Source organism: Bos taurus, chromosome X, assembly GCF_002263795.3.
Source record: "Bos taurus isolate L1 Dominette 01449 registration number 42190680 breed Hereford chromosome X, ARS-UCD2.0, whole genome shotgun sequence".
NCBI classification, from domain to species: Eukaryota; Metazoa; Chordata; class Mammalia; order Artiodactyla; family Bovidae; genus Bos; species Bos taurus.
This window is the reverse complement of record NC_037357.1, coordinates 49,415,352-49,432,745: the sequence shown is the minus strand read 5'-3', so window position 1 is coordinate 49,432,745 and position 17,394 is coordinate 49,415,352. Positions and strand designations below refer to the sequence as shown.

The window sequence follows — 17,394 nt, the reverse complement described above, 5'->3', positions numbered from 1 at the left end:
GGGAGGCTCAGCTGCAGCTCCAGGACACCCCTCGACTTGCTCCACCCTGCCTTCTAACCCCTGCTGGGCTTGACTGGCCTCCCAGACTGCTGCCTCGGCTCGGCGGGCTGGGGTACCGCTTGGTCCCGCCAGTGTGTAAGTTTCCGGCTGGCCCCGCCCCCTCCCGCGCATTGGCCCCGCCCCAAGGCCGGGGCCAGCTGGGCTGAGCGCTGATTGGCCAGTGCCTGGCGTAGCCTGTCTCAGCAGCTCCGGCTCTCTCCTGCTCTCTCCAGACTCCACGGCCAGTAGTTTGCGGCATCGGCAGGAGCAGCAGCAGCAGTAGCGGCGGCGGCAGGCACAGAGAGGAGACTGACGAGCGGGCGCAGACGGCAGCACGGCTCCCTCGCACCACCCCTTGCTTGCCTGGGGGGCATTGGCACCCGCGTCCCTAGCCCGGCGCAGACCCTTGGCGCGTTGCGCTCCGCGGCATTCCGGCTGAGCGGATTCATCCGAGATCCGAAACCTCCCACCCCTGCTCTCTCACACTCCCCACTTACACACCTCGCACCATACACTCACTATTCCTTTCTTTCACACATTCACCCACAGCCCAAGACAGAAGGAGAAAGCGAGATAGACCTCCCATGCCCGCGAGCGCCGGGGAGGGTGTGAGCTCAACGCTGCGCGGCCAGCGCCTCTCCAGGAGGATGGAATCAAGAAGCTCCCGCAAGTAAACTTCGGTGGCGACAAAACCGTCGACCGTGGCAGCTGCTGAGGCGGACCCCAGCGACATGCGATTGAGCTAGGAGGGCTTCCTCCCCTGGCAGCGGCGGCCCTCGGAGCGACACCCCAATCCAGACCGAGGGAGGAGGAGAAGCCCCTGGTACCAGCGGCGGCGGCCCCGCCTCTCCTGGCCGGTACTGTTTTTGCTTTCCCTCCCCTCCTCCCCACTCCCCCACCCCGCCCCCCGGCCATTGGAAAGACTGGACCTTTATTTTCTTGAGCAAATTTCCATCGGCCGGTTTTCACAGACTTGATGTGGAGCCTCGGGCTGCATTGGTAACTTTAATTTCTGAGACGCAGAAGTCCGCAGTCCAGCTGCTCAGTGGGGGTGACTCCGTGTCCACCTCCGATCCTGGACACACGCGCCCCTCAAACCTTCTGAAGCCAACCACAGTGCAAGGGAGCAAGCTCTCGTCTCGGCAGCCTCTATCCCCTCCCCCGTCTTCTGCAGGCTGGAGGACTGCCTTCCCGCTCAGCCGGATACTCTGACGGCTGCGGCGCTTGACAGCAACTCAAACTCCCTCCTGCGACCCCTCTTTCTCCCCAACAGGCCTCGAAAAGGCCAGCGTGGCCCCCCAGGATCCCGGAGGGCGCGTTCCAGGCGGGTCCTGTCTCTGCGGTGAGCCAGGGGAACTCGGGGTAGATCCTTGCGCATGCCAGGTGCACAGACAGCGTGCTCACCAGCCCCAGTGCCGGTGCGCCGCGGCGGGTCGGGTAGTGCCTGAGAGGCTGTACCCGCACTGCACTCCCCGCCTTCGCCTCCAGTGCGGTCCGGACTCAGCAGCGCGTCGATCCGGCTTCTCAGACGCGGTTCCACCCGCAGCCCTGCGCCGCTTCTGCCAGTCGCGCCGGGCTAACTTTGAAGGGGGAAAACTGAATAGCCGGGCTGGAGGGAGGGGGCTCGGGGCCGCACGGCGCTCCCTCGGCCCCTCGGAGCCCCCGGGCCCCGCGAGAGCCCCCGCCGAGTCCGCCGCAACTTCAGCATTGGAGCCGGTGCGGGTTTCCCCCCCGCGCCGCCGGGCCGCCCTGGGCGGGACTCCTCCCGCGGCCTCCGGGGCCCCGGGGCGGGCGCAACAGGCGGCCCGAGTCGGCGGGAAGCTGGAGCGCCGGCGGCGTCGGTCTCGGAGGGGTGTGGAGAGGCGAGGCCAGGCAGAGCCCCGCGCAGCCATGGAGTCACTCCTGCTGCCGGTGCTGCTGCTGTTGGCTGTGCTATGGACACAGGCGGCCGCCCTCATTAACCTCAAGTACTCGGTAGAAGAGGAGCAGCGCGCCGGGACGGTGATCGCCAACGTGGCCAAGGACGCGCGGGAGGCGGGCTTTGCACTGGACCCACGGCAGGCCTCTGCCTTCCGTGTGGTGTCCAACTCGGCTCCGCACCTGGTGGACATCAACCCCAGCTCGGGCTTGTTGGTCACCAAGCAGAAGATTGACCGTGACCTGCTCTGCCGCCAGAGCCCCAAGTGCATCATCTCGCTCGAGGTCATGTCCAGCTCAATGGAGATTTGCGTAATTAAGGTGGAGATCAAGGACCTTAATGACAACGCTCCCAGCTTCCCGGCGGCACAGATTGAGTTGGAGATCTCAGAGGCGGCCAGCCCGGGCACGCGCATCCCGCTGGACAGCGCTTATGATCCGGACTCGGGCAGTTTCGGTGTGCAGACCTATGAGCTGACTCCAAACGAGCTATTTGGCCTGGAGATCAAGACCCGCGGCGACGGCTCACGCTTCGCCGAACTCGTGGTGGAGAAGAGTCTAGATCGCGAGACGCAGTCGCACTACAGCTTTCGCATCACTGCGCTCGACGGCGGCGACCCGCCGCACCTGGGCACTGTTGGCCTCAGCATCAAAGTGACCGACTCCAATGACAACAACCCGGTGTTTGGCGAGTCCACCTATTCAGTGAGCGTGCCAGAGAACTCACCTCCCAACACTCCCGTCATCCGTCTCAACGCTACAGACCCAGACGAAGGCACCAATGGCCAGGTGGTCTATTCATTTTACGGCTATGTCAATGACCGCACTAGAGAGCTCTTCCAGATCGACCCGCACAGCGGCCTGGTCACGGTCACCGGTGCCCTAGACTATGAAGAAGGCCATGTTTATGAACTGGACGTGCAGGCCAAGGACCTGGGGCCCAACTCCATCCCGGCACACTGCAAGGTCACCGTCAGCGTTCTGGACACCAACGACAACCCGCCGGTCATCAACCTGCTGTCGGTAAACAGCGAGCTGGTGGAGGTGAGCGAGAGCGCCCCCCCGGGCTACGTAATTGCACTGGTGCGGGTGTCTGATCGAGACTCTGGCCTCAATGGGCGCGTGCAGTGCCGTTTGCTGGGCAACGTGCCCTTTCGGCTGCAGGAGTATGAGAGCTTCTCCACTATCCTGGTGGATGGACGCCTGGACCGCGAGCAGCATGACCAGTACAACCTCACCATCCAGGCGCGCGACGGTGGCGTGCCCATGCTGCAGAGTGCCAAGTCCTTTACCGTGCGCATCACGGACGAGAACGACAACCACCCGCACTTCTCCAAGCCCTACTACCAGGTCATTGTGCAGGAAAACAACACACCCGGTGCCTATCTGCTCTCGGTGTCGGCCCGAGACCCCGACTTGGGTCTCAATGGCAGTGTTTCCTATCAGATCGTGCCGTCACAGGTGCGAGACATGCCTGTCTTCACCTATGTCTCCATCAACCCCAACTCGGGTGATATCTATGCGCTGCGATCCTTCAACCATGAGCAGACCAAGGCATTTGAATTCAAGGTGCTGGCCAAGGACGGCGGCCTGCCCTCGCTGCAGAGCAATGCCACTGTTCGGGTCATCATCCTCGACGTCAATGATAATACCCCAGTCATCACCGCCCCACCGCTGATCAACGGCACCGCGGAAGTCTACATCCCCCGCAACTCAGGCATAGGCTACCTGGTGACCGTTGTCAAAGCAGATGACTACGACGAGGGCGAGAACGGCCGGGTCACCTATGACATGACAGAGGGGGACCGTGGTTTCTTTGAAATAGACCAGATCAATGGCGAGGTCAGAACCACTCGCACCTTCAGTGAGAGCTCCAAGGCTTCCTATGAGCTTATTGTGGTGGCCCACGACCACGGCAAGACGTCTCTTTCCGCCTCTGCGCTAGTTCTAATCTACCTGTCCCCTGCTCTCGACGCCCAAGAGTCGATGGGCTCGGTGAACTTGTCCCTGATTTTCATTATCGCCCTGGGCTCCATTGCTGGCATCCTCTTTGTCACTATGATCTTCGTGGCGATCAAGTGCAAGAGAGACAACAAAGAGATCCGGACCTACAACTGCAGGTAGAGCCAACTTTTTCTTTCTTTCCCTCTTTGTCTTGGGAGAATAAGGTGTATCTGTGTCTCTGTGTGAAAATCCCAATGCTTTTGTTTCCTATGTAAATGCATGCATCCTACTTACAGCAGCTCCTTTTTGTGGGGAGGGGGAATTTGTGTTAGCCCCAGCTGATCAATTCTTTTGATCTGACAATTTGCTGGAAGACAACCATTTAGTGTTCCAATGGATTCTGTCACATAATGGTGATGAGCAGAAAAGCAATTATCATTTTAAAATTTGCACAGCTGTCTCCATGAAGTTATGGCAGGAAAAAAATTAATGAGAAAGAGAGATTTTGAGAGAGACTTGAGAGAAAGAGAGGTTGATTTTTGGCAAAACCTTGAAGTACTACAACTTGATTTGGGGGCTGTAGAGTTTTTCGGACAAGTACTGAAAGGAAAGAGAGTGCTGGCAGCTGCCCTGTCCTGTGTAGAGAGAAACTCTGAAGCGAGCCTGTGAGTGGAATCTTAGAAAACCTTAGAGTGGGAGGAAGAGAGAACAGGAGTATGTGGGGAAGCAGGTGATAAGAGTTTTTTAGTGTGTTCTTGGCTTGTTTTATATCCAGTCCTCAAACATCTTGCTATGTGAAGTGAAATTCTACCAGTCATCTATATGTTTTCAAATATCTGGTTGTTGGGTAGACACCAAACATCCCAATGAAGGACAGGACTTTTGCATCCAGATGTTTCACTAAAAATAGCAATCTTCTGGAGTTGATGGTTCTTTCCTCTAATATGGAACTCTGTTGTGGTACTAAGAGCTGGTCCCTACCAGTGGATGTCACTATGGGCTATTTTGTTACAGTTTCCCTTGCAATGTGTGCAGGGTACGTGTGTGGTATGAGTAAGAGAGAGAGAGAGGGGTGGGGGAAGGAGGATGGGGGAGGGGAAGGTAAAGACAGAGGGAGAAGAAATTTGGAAACTGGAATAACACATAGTAATTTAAAAAAAAAAAGTTTCCTGATCAGCACTTTGGAGGGTCTTGCTGACCCTCGCTTACAATATCCAATTTAGGATAGTACATGGAATTTTTTCCAGCAGTGTCTCATCGAAACGGTTGAAAAAAAAAGTTGTTTCTTTAGTTTGCTGATAATGAATGATGCTGCTATTTCCAATGAAGGTGTGTGTTTGTGTGCTTTCAACACACCTACACATCCAGTGTGTCTTTTGTGCCATCTGTGCTTGCATGTTAACCAGTCAAAATATGTTCCTGTAGGTCTGATTTGTATTTGACATCAACTGAAATGCACACTTCTGTGAATCAGAGCCCCCTGAATATGTAACAGTCATGCAATTATTGTTTCCCTTTTACTATTCTCTGCATTACACAAGTTAGTAGACAAATGCTAACCACACATGAATATCAATCAGGTACCATAAAAGAGCAGCTGCAATGCCTCATAAATGCTTTAATCCTGTTACAAGTGAAATGGCCATGACTTTTCTTTCCTTCAGCTCCGAGTCATTTCAGATGGGAGAAATGGAAATTAATATTGCTCTTACCTTTGAAACCTGTGACTGCCAGTGACAATTTTTATAGGAGAAAAATGTGGGGGTCTACAAAATTTTATTTATATGGAGATAATGATAGAGGGGACTCTTTTAAAGCCATTTCCTCAGCATAAAGTAAACGCATAAGACCCTTTCTTGATGAAAAAGAAATCAGCTTGAAATAAAGATATTGAAGGCTGTGCCACCTCTTGGTGATGTATGACTTGAAGTGAGAGCTCTTTCTGAGAGCTTGCCAGGGAGATCATTAAACAGGGAGGAGAGCGTTTGAATTGGCGGGGTTGGGGGCGGTGGCAAGCAAATCTCAGTACTCTCCAACTTCACTCATATGTGTATTTTGTAAAGAGCTCTGTTTCCTGTGCTGGTTTGGGATTAATGAAGTACAGTTTAATTAAATAATTGATCAATACAGAAAGGGGTCGCAATGAATGCTTCAGCTGAATAATTGGACCGGGCATTGCCAAACTTACCCATCGTGGGTAAATGAAATGATTAGAACTATCCAATGATTTTAAACAGATTAGAAAAGAAAATCAACCCCAGTCCTGGGGTCTTTGGGATTCTATCTGCTCCCAAGCCCTGGTAGCATCAGCTTGCCCTCTCTGCAAGTCTGCCTGAGCACAGAGTGTAAGGGTGAGGGTGACACAACTGCACAGGTGTAGGAAGATCCTGGGGACAGAGCAAGAATGGGCCTCTGGAGATATGCAATCTTCCCATCTGCTCAGACTTTTTAGAAACGTAAAGTTCAAGAGCTTATCTTTCCAGGTATTAAGCAGAGATTTCTTGTTCTCAGCCTCTGCAGAGCCTCTTCCTGAAATGAATTCATTTATGAGACTTGCGAGATGATCTGCACTTGCTGCTTGAATTGGGCTCCCTTTTTGTACTCAGACAATTAGCTTTGTCGAGCGAGAATACAGGCACAGTCTTTTCCCTTGTAAAGATAAACCTGTATTATTTATTAACCCAATTGTTTTCCTGATTATTGCTCAGAAATGGAATTTACAGACAATAAGCTGAATCATTATATGCAAAGTAATAAATGACTTTGAGAATCTGGCTACATTTAAATGTATTTTTTTGGACAACTCTCTTAATGCTTAGTGTCTTTGGTGCACATTGCTGGGTCTCTGTCAGTGTTAATTAAATTGAGCTCTTTATGTTCCAGTTGCAGCACAGCTGCTTGTAGGTACACCTGAATCGAGAAGGATGCTGAATGCACTAACCTTTAAATTCCTTTGCAGTAATTGTTTAACCATCACTTGTCTCCTCGGCTGTTTTATAAAAGGACAAAACAGCAAGTGTCTGCATTGCATCTCGGTTTCTCCCATTAGCGAGGAGCAAGACAAAAAGGCTGAGGAGAAAGTGAGCCTAAGGGGAAAGAGGTAAAAAGGCTTTTCCCCCTCATTCAAATGGGTTTGGCTATCACATTTCTTGAGGAGATGCGGGGGTGGGGTGGGGAGTTGAAGGGAGCAGGGCTAGGGCAGGGGGAAGGAGGGTATGAAGGAGAGGAGCTGAGGATTTGTCAAAGGAAAGGGTCTGACGTGCTCCAGTCGAAAACTGATCAGGTCAGTTATCAAGGAACCTGACTTGAGGTTGTTTGTCACATGGCAGTTGCCTGGAGGAACTGGAAAGGGGATTAGGTTTTATTTCCTTCCTGTCATCTTCTGATAAATTAGGACTTGCTGCTTATTTCACCCAGGAGTTCCTTTGGGTTCCAGGGAAGCTCCAGACTTGAGCATTTTCATGCTTTCTCTCCCATAGGCTCAACTTCCCCTGTCTCCACACCCTTGTTAAGTGGCCAGTCACAAGGAGAAATTCCAAATCCAAACTTTTGAGGAGGAAGGGGTAGCGAGAGGTTACTATGCTTAATATAAAAACGTTATGGCCCTCAGCTTGTTTTCGCATGTAAAAAGCACAGGGAGAAACCCGATGATGCGATGTGCCAGAATAAGAAGCTGGAGCAGAGATGGGGTGCAACCCTCTGGGGTGCTTGATGTTTATTAACTGATGCATGGTTTGGGAGGGCGTTAGCGATACATGCTGCCTTTTCTATCACATAGAATCGCTGAATACTCCTATGGTCATCAAAAGAAATCAAGCAAGAAGAAAAAAATCAGTAAGAATGACATCCGCCTGGTACCCCGGGATGTGGAGGAGACAGACAAGATGAATGTTGTCAGTTGCTCCTCCCTGACCTCCTCTCTCAACTATTTCGACTACCACCAGCAGACCCTTCCTCTGGGCTGCCGCCGCTCTGAGAGCACTTTCCTGAACGTGGAGAACCAGAATACCCGCAATACCAGCGCCAACCACATCTACCATCACTCTTTCAACAGCCAGGGCCCCCAGCAACCAGACCTGATCATCAATGGCATGCCTCTGCCCGAGGTGAGTGTAGCTAAGCGGCTCTGTGAGATCCTCCCCGGCCTCTATCCCCTGCTGCTCCCCTGATTCCATTATCCTCTATGGTGACACATTCCCTGGCAGGGTGGGGAGAACTTCTCTGCCTATGTCCATTTCTGAAGTCAAGGTTTGCTACCTGTGCTTCTCAGGGCAAAGTGTAACCCTATATATATATATATATATATATATATATATATATATAATTTTTTTAAAATTTTACTTATTTTAATTGGAGGCTAATTACTTTACAATACTGTAGTTTTTTTTTTTTTTTGCCATACATTGACATGAATCAGCCATGGGTATACATGTGTTCCCTATCCTGAACCACCCTCCCACCTCCCTCCCCATCCCATCCCTCAGGGTCATCCCAGTGCACCAGCCCTGAGCATCTTGTCTCATGCATTGAACCTGGACTGGTGATCTATTTCACATATGATAATATACATGTTTCAATGCTATTCTCTCAAATCATCACACCCTCACCTTCTCCCACAGAGTCCAAAAGTCTGTTATTTACATCTGTGTCTCTTTTGCTGTCTCGCATATAGGGTCATCATTACCATCTTTCTAAATTCCATATATATGCTTTAATATACTGTATTTGTGTTTTTCTTTCTGACTTACTTCACTCTGTATAATAGGCTCCAGTTTCATCCACCTCATTAAGACTGATTCAAATGTATTCTTTTTAATAGCTGAGTAATATTCCACTGTGTATATGTACCACATCTTTCTTATCCATTTGTCTGCCGATGGACATCCAGGTTGTTTCCATGTCCTGGCTATTGTAAACAGTGCTGTGATGAACATTGGGGTACATGTGTCTCTTTCAATTCTGGGTTCTTCTGTGTGTATGCCCAGCAGCAGGATTGCTGGGTCATATGGTAGTTCTGGGCTTCCCTGGTGGCTCAGAGTTTTAAGGTCTCTCCACACTGTTGTCCATAGTGGCTGTACTAGTTTGGATTCCCACCAGCAGTGTAAGAGGGTTCCCTTTTCTCCACACCCTCTCCAGCATTTATTGTTTGTAGACTTTTTGATAGCAGCCATTCTGACCTGTGTGAGGTGGTACCTCATTGTGGTTTTGATTTGCAGTTCTCTGATAATGAGTGATGTTTAGCATCTTTTCATGTGTTTGTTAGCCATCTGTATGTCTTCTTTGGAGAAATGTCTGTTTAGTTCTTTGGCCCATTTTTTGATTGGTAACCTAAAATATTGGTCCTTTGTAGGGATAGATGTTGGGAGTGGGAGTTTAAGGTCTGAGCCTTTGGAATACCTGTGTGGCAGTCTAGCAAGATATAAATTCTACCACCTGTTGCAAATACAGCATGTTTGTCAGTCTGTGGTACCCGTATGCCAGCTAAAGCGGCTGAGTAATAATCAACAAGTAGTCTTAAAGGTAGATGAACCCTAGAATGCTTGAGGGTCAGTTTCCTAGTATGAGAGTGATTCAGCCTCCTAAAGCCTACTTTTGCTTTTTGTTTGGTCATATACATGCTTAGCTGTGGATATGGATGGGCTGGTTAAAGGGAGGCAAACAAAAAGAAAGTAAAAAAGCCACTTTGTTATTGCTTAATAGTTCTTATGGTGACATTTGACAAATGAGGATGTTGAAATTTTCACAAATAATTAAAATTTCAGGAATTAACTAAGCATCTGTGTTAGCTCTGTTTCTCTTTACCTGGAATGAATATTTTCAAATGGAAGTATTTTTTTACACAGTATGTGGTCTGATGTTTGCTGGCTCTTGAAATATTTCAGGGTAGTAGGGTAGTAATATGGATGAGGGTGAGTTGGTGGCTGGGTGGAAAGCTATAAATAACAGTTTTGAAGTTAATTTCATTTTTCTTTGAATTGCTTAAGTCCCTCTTTGGTTGGAAATTTGATGCACTTGGAGGCATATGCCCTCTTCCAGGCCACAAATGAAAGGAATACTATATACTTGGAGAGCACTTCACAAACGTCTTCTGTGATTCTTACAATCAGGTATTTTGATTGTCCTTCAGTAGATGATGAAATGGAGCTCCAGAGATGATAAGGGACTTGTTGAGACTCACAGAGCAGAGATATTGAGAGAGAGAGAGAGAGAGAGAGAGAGAGAGACGACCAAATTTCAGGACTCTATAACTCTGGCGAGTACAGTGCTATTTCAGTGACACCTTCTACACTTTCCTGGCTCAAAAATAATTTAGCCTGACATACCTGGGCTGGAATGCCTATAAAATGGCCTCACAGTATTTATATCAATTTCATAGGGAAAAGTGTTTTAGGACCACTTTTATCGACTGTTTTTCCTAGTTTCTGAAAAATACTTCTTATCAGTAATGAGGCCAAAAAGCAGTGCTTTTAAAATGAAAACCGGATCTTCTTCTAGCAATAGAAACTCCAATATTAAAGTGAAAGTGAAGTCACTCAGTCGTGTCCGACTCTTAGCGACCCCATGGACTGCAGCCTACTGGGCTCCTTGGTCCATGGGATTTTCCAGGCGAGAGTACTGGAGTGGGTTGCCATTGCCTTCTCCGATTGTCAGTCCATACATCTATAAATAAGGATTTACTGAAAATCCAGGATTATGCTAGGTAGGCTCAGTTATAATTATGAATGTCAGTGAATACTTACTAGGGACTAGACCATAGCGTTTGTAAAAAACTACTTGTGGACCACCAAGAGTTCAGCAATAGAGAGGGAGAGGTAGTACAATGTAGCGGAATCAGATAGACCATGATTTTGAATCTGAAAGACATGTCCTGCTATGGACTACCTCTGAGTCTCTGTTTCCTCATCTACAAAATGGATACATCTGTCATGCAAGGTTGATCCAAGGAATAATATCACATTATATAATGTAAGGGGTCTGAGACAGAGGTGCCCCCTGAATCATAGATCTGTTCACCAGATGATAATTGAAGAGTGACTACTGTAATGGCTTGTACACCTGAGTGTGACTCCATAGACACTTTACAACCAAAGAGGAATTTAAGCTGGTGTCTGTGTAAAGAAGGCCAACAATATGGTGTGGTTAGAGTATTCATATTGGACTTTTAAACAAAGGAGGTAAAAGATGCCAAGGTTATGGGCTCAGGTGCTGACTGATGTTGCTTGTGGAGATAGACAAAAGAATTGAATCCTAAGGGCTTGGTGACTATGCAGTCAATTCAGGGTACTAGAGAGGTGTAAGCCTGGGTAACATAAGCCTGGGATGCTTCAAGGGGGCAGGAGATATTTGACTATGTCTGAATGGTTGACCTAAGATCTTGGTGTTTTTTCTGAGATTCTCCTATGGGTAAAATGAAACCAAATATTGCTTCGGTTGTTTAGAAAAGCCATTGAAAATTTGAATTCTAATCCCATCTCTTACTCACAAAACCAGATGTTTTCTTAGTTAACAAAATCATACAGATCTATTATCTAGGGCTAGTCAGGGCCAACACAGCACATATTAGGCACAGCGAGGTTAAGTGTGTGTTTCTAACATGTAGTCCTGGAGAGTTCATTTGACAAACCCATTCAGAAAGTGGAGAGACCCACTCATAGCATAGCATGAATCAGGCCATTTAACCTTTATCTGTCACAAAGTCCTGCATGGGGAAATTGACACTACTTCTTTTCTCCCCATAACAGAGACTGTTAACATGGACTCAGTAGAATACTTAGGTTCAGTGAAATCTATAGAAGACAAGGATGGCTGATTCATACAGTCAACTAATATTTGTTGTCTAGTCTTTGTAAGGTTCTGCTATAGGCATCCAGTGTTAGGGAAATGAAAAAGATGTTCTCTGATCTCAAAGAATGAACATTGTAATGAAAGAGATGAGAAAATAGGTCACTTGTGGTATGGAGTGATAAAAGCTACTATCAGATACAATGGGATATTACTAGGACAATAATATCCTAATATAGTTCCTACATTATATTTTCCTAGTTAATTAATTATTAATTAATCCACCCAAGAAACCAACAGTTATTAAGCTATTATAGCACAGAGTGATGAGAGCTATGCTGTGGTATTTAAAAGATTCATTAGAAATTTCTGTATTAAATCTTATTATGTCATATCCATTTTTCTGTATGTTATTTTGTTAAATCATTTTTTATTTGTTTATTAACAACCCAGGAGCATTTATTGCACACTTAGAACATGTCAGACCCTGTACAGCTTGCCAAGGATACAAAAATAAAAACACTCGATCCTTGACCCCAGGGAGCTTACAGGGAGACGGGCAAGTAAACAGTTCGTTTCAATTCAGAACATCTCTTTCCTGAGCATATGTTATATTCTTACTTGCCAGATTGGAACCAAAGGTCACTACACATTAGGTTCCTTTGCTGAGCAACTTTGTAAACTCACTCACCTCATTAGCTTCAGAGTCACTTGCAAACCTTACTGGTAATGACATTATAGAGGAGTGAGAACAGCTGTTCTCACAGCTCTCCATCATACTTTGAAGTTTATCATCATGGAATAGACCAAATCAGTAAGCATAGTTTGAGTGTCTACCTTGTGCTCAGCTGTGTGATAGGTATAGGGATCCTAAATAAATATAAGACGTAGCATCTGCCCTCAGAGGTCATAGTCTAATTGGGGAGCTATTTAAGATCACCTACATGAGTTCCTTGTAAGCAACAGAAAGGGTTTGTAATCTGCAGAAACTTTGCCAGCCTCCTTAGTGCTCTCCTGCTCCTCCTTCCCTGGCAGCCCTGCCATCATTTAGATTTAGATTTACTGTTGAGTTCTTAAGGGTTGGTGCTGATGTGAGAGTAACTTTGGCATCAGTGTGCAGACCTAGCCACATCTGAACATTGTTGACTCTAGAAACTGAAGGGAATGTGACTTTAAATGATGTTAGGTAGGTAAAGGCAAAGGGAATGGAGCATCAAAACATTCAATATTAAAAAGTCAAAGTTTAAAAATGCCTCACCCAAAAGAATGGATGTTTGACTATTTCACCCCTCCAGAAGGCAGGAAAAAGTTCATCCAAGTCTGCATTACCAGAAGAAGCAATGAGTTTCATAGGAACTCAGCCTTTAGAATTACAGAGACCATCTCGCCTATCGTCATCTCCCTGTCCTCTGATGTTGGTCAGGAAATCACTTGTGTGGATTTTGTGGTTATGTATGCAAATTTGAGGAGGGAACTTGGAGGATACTTTTGCTGTTTACAGAAGACTTTTGTAGAATTAGTGATGTCAAGTATCTCTTGAAAATTTTAAATTGAAGGTGAGATTTGCATTCTTTGGCATTTTGGTTTATTTAGTCCATACTTAGTGTATACATAAGAGAGTTTGTGTATGTGTATGGGTGTTTGGAGTTGGGGCAGAGTAAAGAGAGGGGAAAGGAGGTTGAAAACATAGAGAATGGAGAAGAGAGAAGGTAGTTTTTTCAGATTGCTATGGTTTTTCTAAAATTATTCCAATTTTTTGGCACTTCAGTATGGCAAATAACTTTTCTTCCAGTCTTATGGAATGGAGGCATGCCTCCCGGATACCTCTGTGTGCTACAAAGTATTACTGCTTTGTACATCTGCATTCCTGCATTACTCTTCATCACCCAGCCCATAGTCACTGTTGGAGGATGAAAATGAAACCCATTTCTTCTGATGGTTTGACCTTTCCCTGCCTTCAGGAAGGGTGAAGTAGCCAAACATCCAGTCTTTTTGGTGAGACATTTTTTAACCTGAAATTTTTTTTTCAATATTGAATGTTTCAGAGCTTAAAATTCTAAGCCAGTGATAGTGGGCAAGAGCTTCCAGAATTCTACTCATAGAGTATATAGAGATACAGATTTTGGTTTAACTCAATCTTGAGCCCTCTTTTTATTTTTCCTCCTTTAACTAGCTAACTGTAGCATCTTTGATGTGATACATTCTCAGGGTGTGTGTGTGGTCTGCTGTGGTCACTCACAGAGAATTTTCATAAGTAGTAGTGTAGTATTAAGAGCAGTGGACGAGTTTGCAGGACAAGGATGTATGTAGCAGACCAAATTGAATGGTTCTAATTATCCTACTGAAAGCCTCAGCACATGGTAACTTAGCTCAAATAATGAAACTAAAACATCCGTTAGGCTTTGAAGAAAAATAAAAAGGAAATAGCTCAGCATGTTTTGGTTCCTCAAAAGAGTTTTAAAGTTAGGGATCTACAGTGCTTTGAGTGGAACTCTGAGCTAAGGAGCTAGAAAAGCAGCCCCAAACTTATCAGATGTCAGATTCAGAAGTCTCTAGAAAATTAATAGGTACGATGAGACTGGTTTGGATCACAAGGTAATGACACAAATCACCACCTCCAATGAAAACAAACCGACAAACCCTTCAGTGAGCAATTTTATTGTACTTTCCTCGTTTTGAACTATCTGAGTCTTATCCCTAAGAGTTGAAAGTACCCCCACAGGCTGCAGAAGGAAGCGATGGAAAACAGTGCAGCCCACATCTTCTCAAAGCTCACTCCAGTTTTCTTAAAAAAAAAATCAAAGGCTCCACTCTGAACTGAGAGACACTCTAGGGCCACCCGTTGCCTACATTGCATCTCATTGGTCTGTTTCACATCTAGCCCAGGCAGTGCATTTCCCAGAGGGGATCCGCTTGCAAGATGTGTCCCAGAATAAACTGTTCCTCTGTCGTCTCCATGCAACTGCCACAGAACTGAGTTAGTTTACACTAGTATTTGCTAATTTATTATTATCATTCCTTATTGGCAATTAACTGGTTACCTTAGAGATCACCTGTCTCCCCATACACCTTCACTAAAGTTGAGCTCAGCCAGAGCACTTGCTAATGATCCTGAGATTTCTCTCCCTAGGGGACTGGAGGCAGGACATTTTCCATAGTGGGCTCTGAGACTTTGGAATTCCTCTTATCAGAGGACCACTTGTTTTGGGTCCCAGTAGCCCCACCTGGGTTTTTCTCTCAGTCAGATTTCTAAGGTGAGAGGAGCTGCAGACCTCTCCCTCCTTAACTTTGCCCTAGTCTTTGTGGTGGCTTTAGTATATCATGCTCCGAGGCTGAAGCTATGGGGTGGGGAGATTGCTTATTAGGAATTGGAAGACTGAAAGAAGATGAAGTCACCTCCTGGCAAAGCTGGAGTCTTTCAATTATCGTGCTGCAGTGGATCTAAGGTGTCTGCTTGAAGTTTGAGATGTTTACCCCTCTGTATGTGTATCTCAGCTTCCAGGGCTTAGGAGAGGTCAAGCTTGGCTTGACTAAGTGTCTCAGATGTGAGTAAATGAAGCCATTTGTACAAGAGGCATGTGTATGAGGGGCAGGAGGTTGACTCTGGAGCGGCCATTTTCCCCCACTGAGAGGAGGCTTGATTTCTTGATGTGTGACTGGCTGGCCTTTAATGTGAGCCTCATTTACTTTGAACAATTGGGAAACTTGAAGTGAAAGTCCCAGAGGATCAGTTGTTTGTAGAGGAAAATGCTCTTCAAGTTACATTTCCTCTTTGGCAGTTGTGTAGTTATGAGTAGTCTTTGAGTGGGCTGCATGGTGAGGATCAGTCTGCTTCTAGTGGGTATACACTGGTGGCCAGTGCCTCCCTGTGTTCAGCCCCCCACCACCCCCAGCCTACTAGGGAACCAGGAGGAAAGTACTGCAACCTGAAGCTGGAGAACAGCTCTGCCAGCTCCAGGAACTTGGGCTTCCATGAGGAAATCTTATTTGCTATTATTCAGCATCATTCAGGATTTTGCTTCAGGATATTGGTTAGAACCACACAGCTCCACAGCACTCCTGGAAGAGGTGTCAGAAGGGACCAGTGTTTCTACTCTATAATCGTGAAAATGGAGTTGCAGAGAAGGCGAATGACTTACCCAGACACACATCATTTAGGGCCAAATTGGATTCCATTTTGCTTGATAGCGGTTCCTCTGTTGCAGTTTCTAAGTACTTTCTGTCACATAACCGAAAACTTGATTGGACTCCACAGAAAGACCTGCAGCTATACCTTTGGCTGGTAGTTGTATTCCTGAAAAGTTGTGCAGCAGCGAAGTATTTGTTTTGTAAATTAGACCCCACGTTAACCATAGTGGTGGCATTCCTATCAAAACCCTGTGGGGGAGTCTTTCATAAAGGAAAGAGCCCTTGAGTAATGTGAATAATCAACTTCTTACTGATTTCCTTTGTAAGTCTGGATTTTTCACATCTTGTTTGCTTAATGTGCAATTCCTCACACTGGTAAGATTTACAAAGTCTTTGAAAAATGTAATTAAGTAATATCTAAAATATATGGTGTCCAGAGAAGACAGATAATATTGGTCAGATTTAACAAATGTTAACATTTATATTTGCTCCAGATTTTTTAAAAAATTAAATAAAAGTTTACAGCTATCCTCTTCCCATCCTATTCCTCTCCCTCCATTCATTCTTTGTAACTCTGTAGATGGAAGAAGAGAAACCCACCAGGAATATTTTTGGTGCTCTTTTTCCTTGGCTTCCTGAACTCACTTCTGAAAGGGAGGGCTCTCATTTTTTTGCTCCAGGTCCTGACAGCTTCCAAAGTCAATATCGGTTTCCTAGATTGAGTAGAGCCTAGGAATTACTTTAGAAAATGAAAAGGCGATCTTAAACTTTCTTTAAATTCAGCCTTTGGGGAGGGATAAAATAACTTTTTGAAAAGGAAAAAAAAAAAGAGAGTAAATTGACAGACAGATGTCACAAGCAGTTATCTTGAGTTTTGAGCAGACCACTTGGTATTGAAGCAAGCAAGAAGTTTGGTGTGAAGTCTGCATTCTCCTTGAGCTCAGTGTTCATGGACTAGCACCGGGGCTTCTTCATGTCAGATGCTTAAGCACTGCAGTGATGTGCATAGTCTTTGGATGCTCCATTAAGTCTCTAAGTGCCAGGGTGGCCAGTTTTTAGCTTCTCCCACCGGGCCCGATCTGGCCACTGTTCTGTGGCAAGCTGCTTTCCCTCACTGCCACCAGCACTGGTCTTGGCAGTCTCTGCTTTCTGGATTATTTTTGCTCCTAAATTTGATTTTCAGAGCATGAAGGGCACTTCGTCTCAGATTGTGTAGTCTGCTCTTCTGAACAAAATGGATTCCCTGTGTAAGCTGGTGGGAAAATATGTTCAATCAAAAGGTCAGACTCTTCCTTTAGGGGAGTGTGTGTGTGTGTGTGTGTGTGTGTGTGTGTGTGTGAGAGAGAGAGAGAGAGAGAGAGAGTGACTGAGAAAGAGAGAGCAAGGGAACATATCTGCTGTCTTACCCACTTATTCTTCCTCTGAGGTGATAGAGCCTTTGTGAGCTGGCCTGATTGTACACGTCTATGATCTTAGGTTCTCAGAGGCCCCCTCCCCTATCTTTGACACTCTACTGGTTATCTCCCTGAGGAAATGCTTATAAGCCTCATCACATTGGGGTGTGATCCCTCAAATGTGAGACCA

General features: G+C 46.4%; 1 protein-coding gene across 3 annotated transcripts in view; it reads left to right on the top strand.

The window, feature by feature from the left end:
• The first annotated feature begins 270 nt into the window (after positions 1–270).
• The window catches only part of PCDH19 (protocadherin 19), a 133,775-nt gene continuing 116,651 nt past the window's right edge, over positions 271–17,394 (top strand). Inside the window, exons 1-3 of one of the 3 annotated variants that reach the window (XM_003588123.6) lie at positions 1,261–4,076; positions 6,860–7,000; positions 7,679–8,006. In XM_003588123.6, the coding sequence (XP_003588171.1) occupies positions 1,930–4,076; positions 6,860–7,000; positions 7,679–8,006 (2,616 nt within the window). In that variant the 5' untranslated portion in view covers positions 1,261–1,929. Of the gene's footprint in view, positions 4,077–6,859; positions 7,001–7,678; positions 8,007–17,394 lie in introns of all 3 variants that reach the window. The other 2 variants (XM_010821638.4, XM_010821639.4) reach the window with 2 other exon arrangements.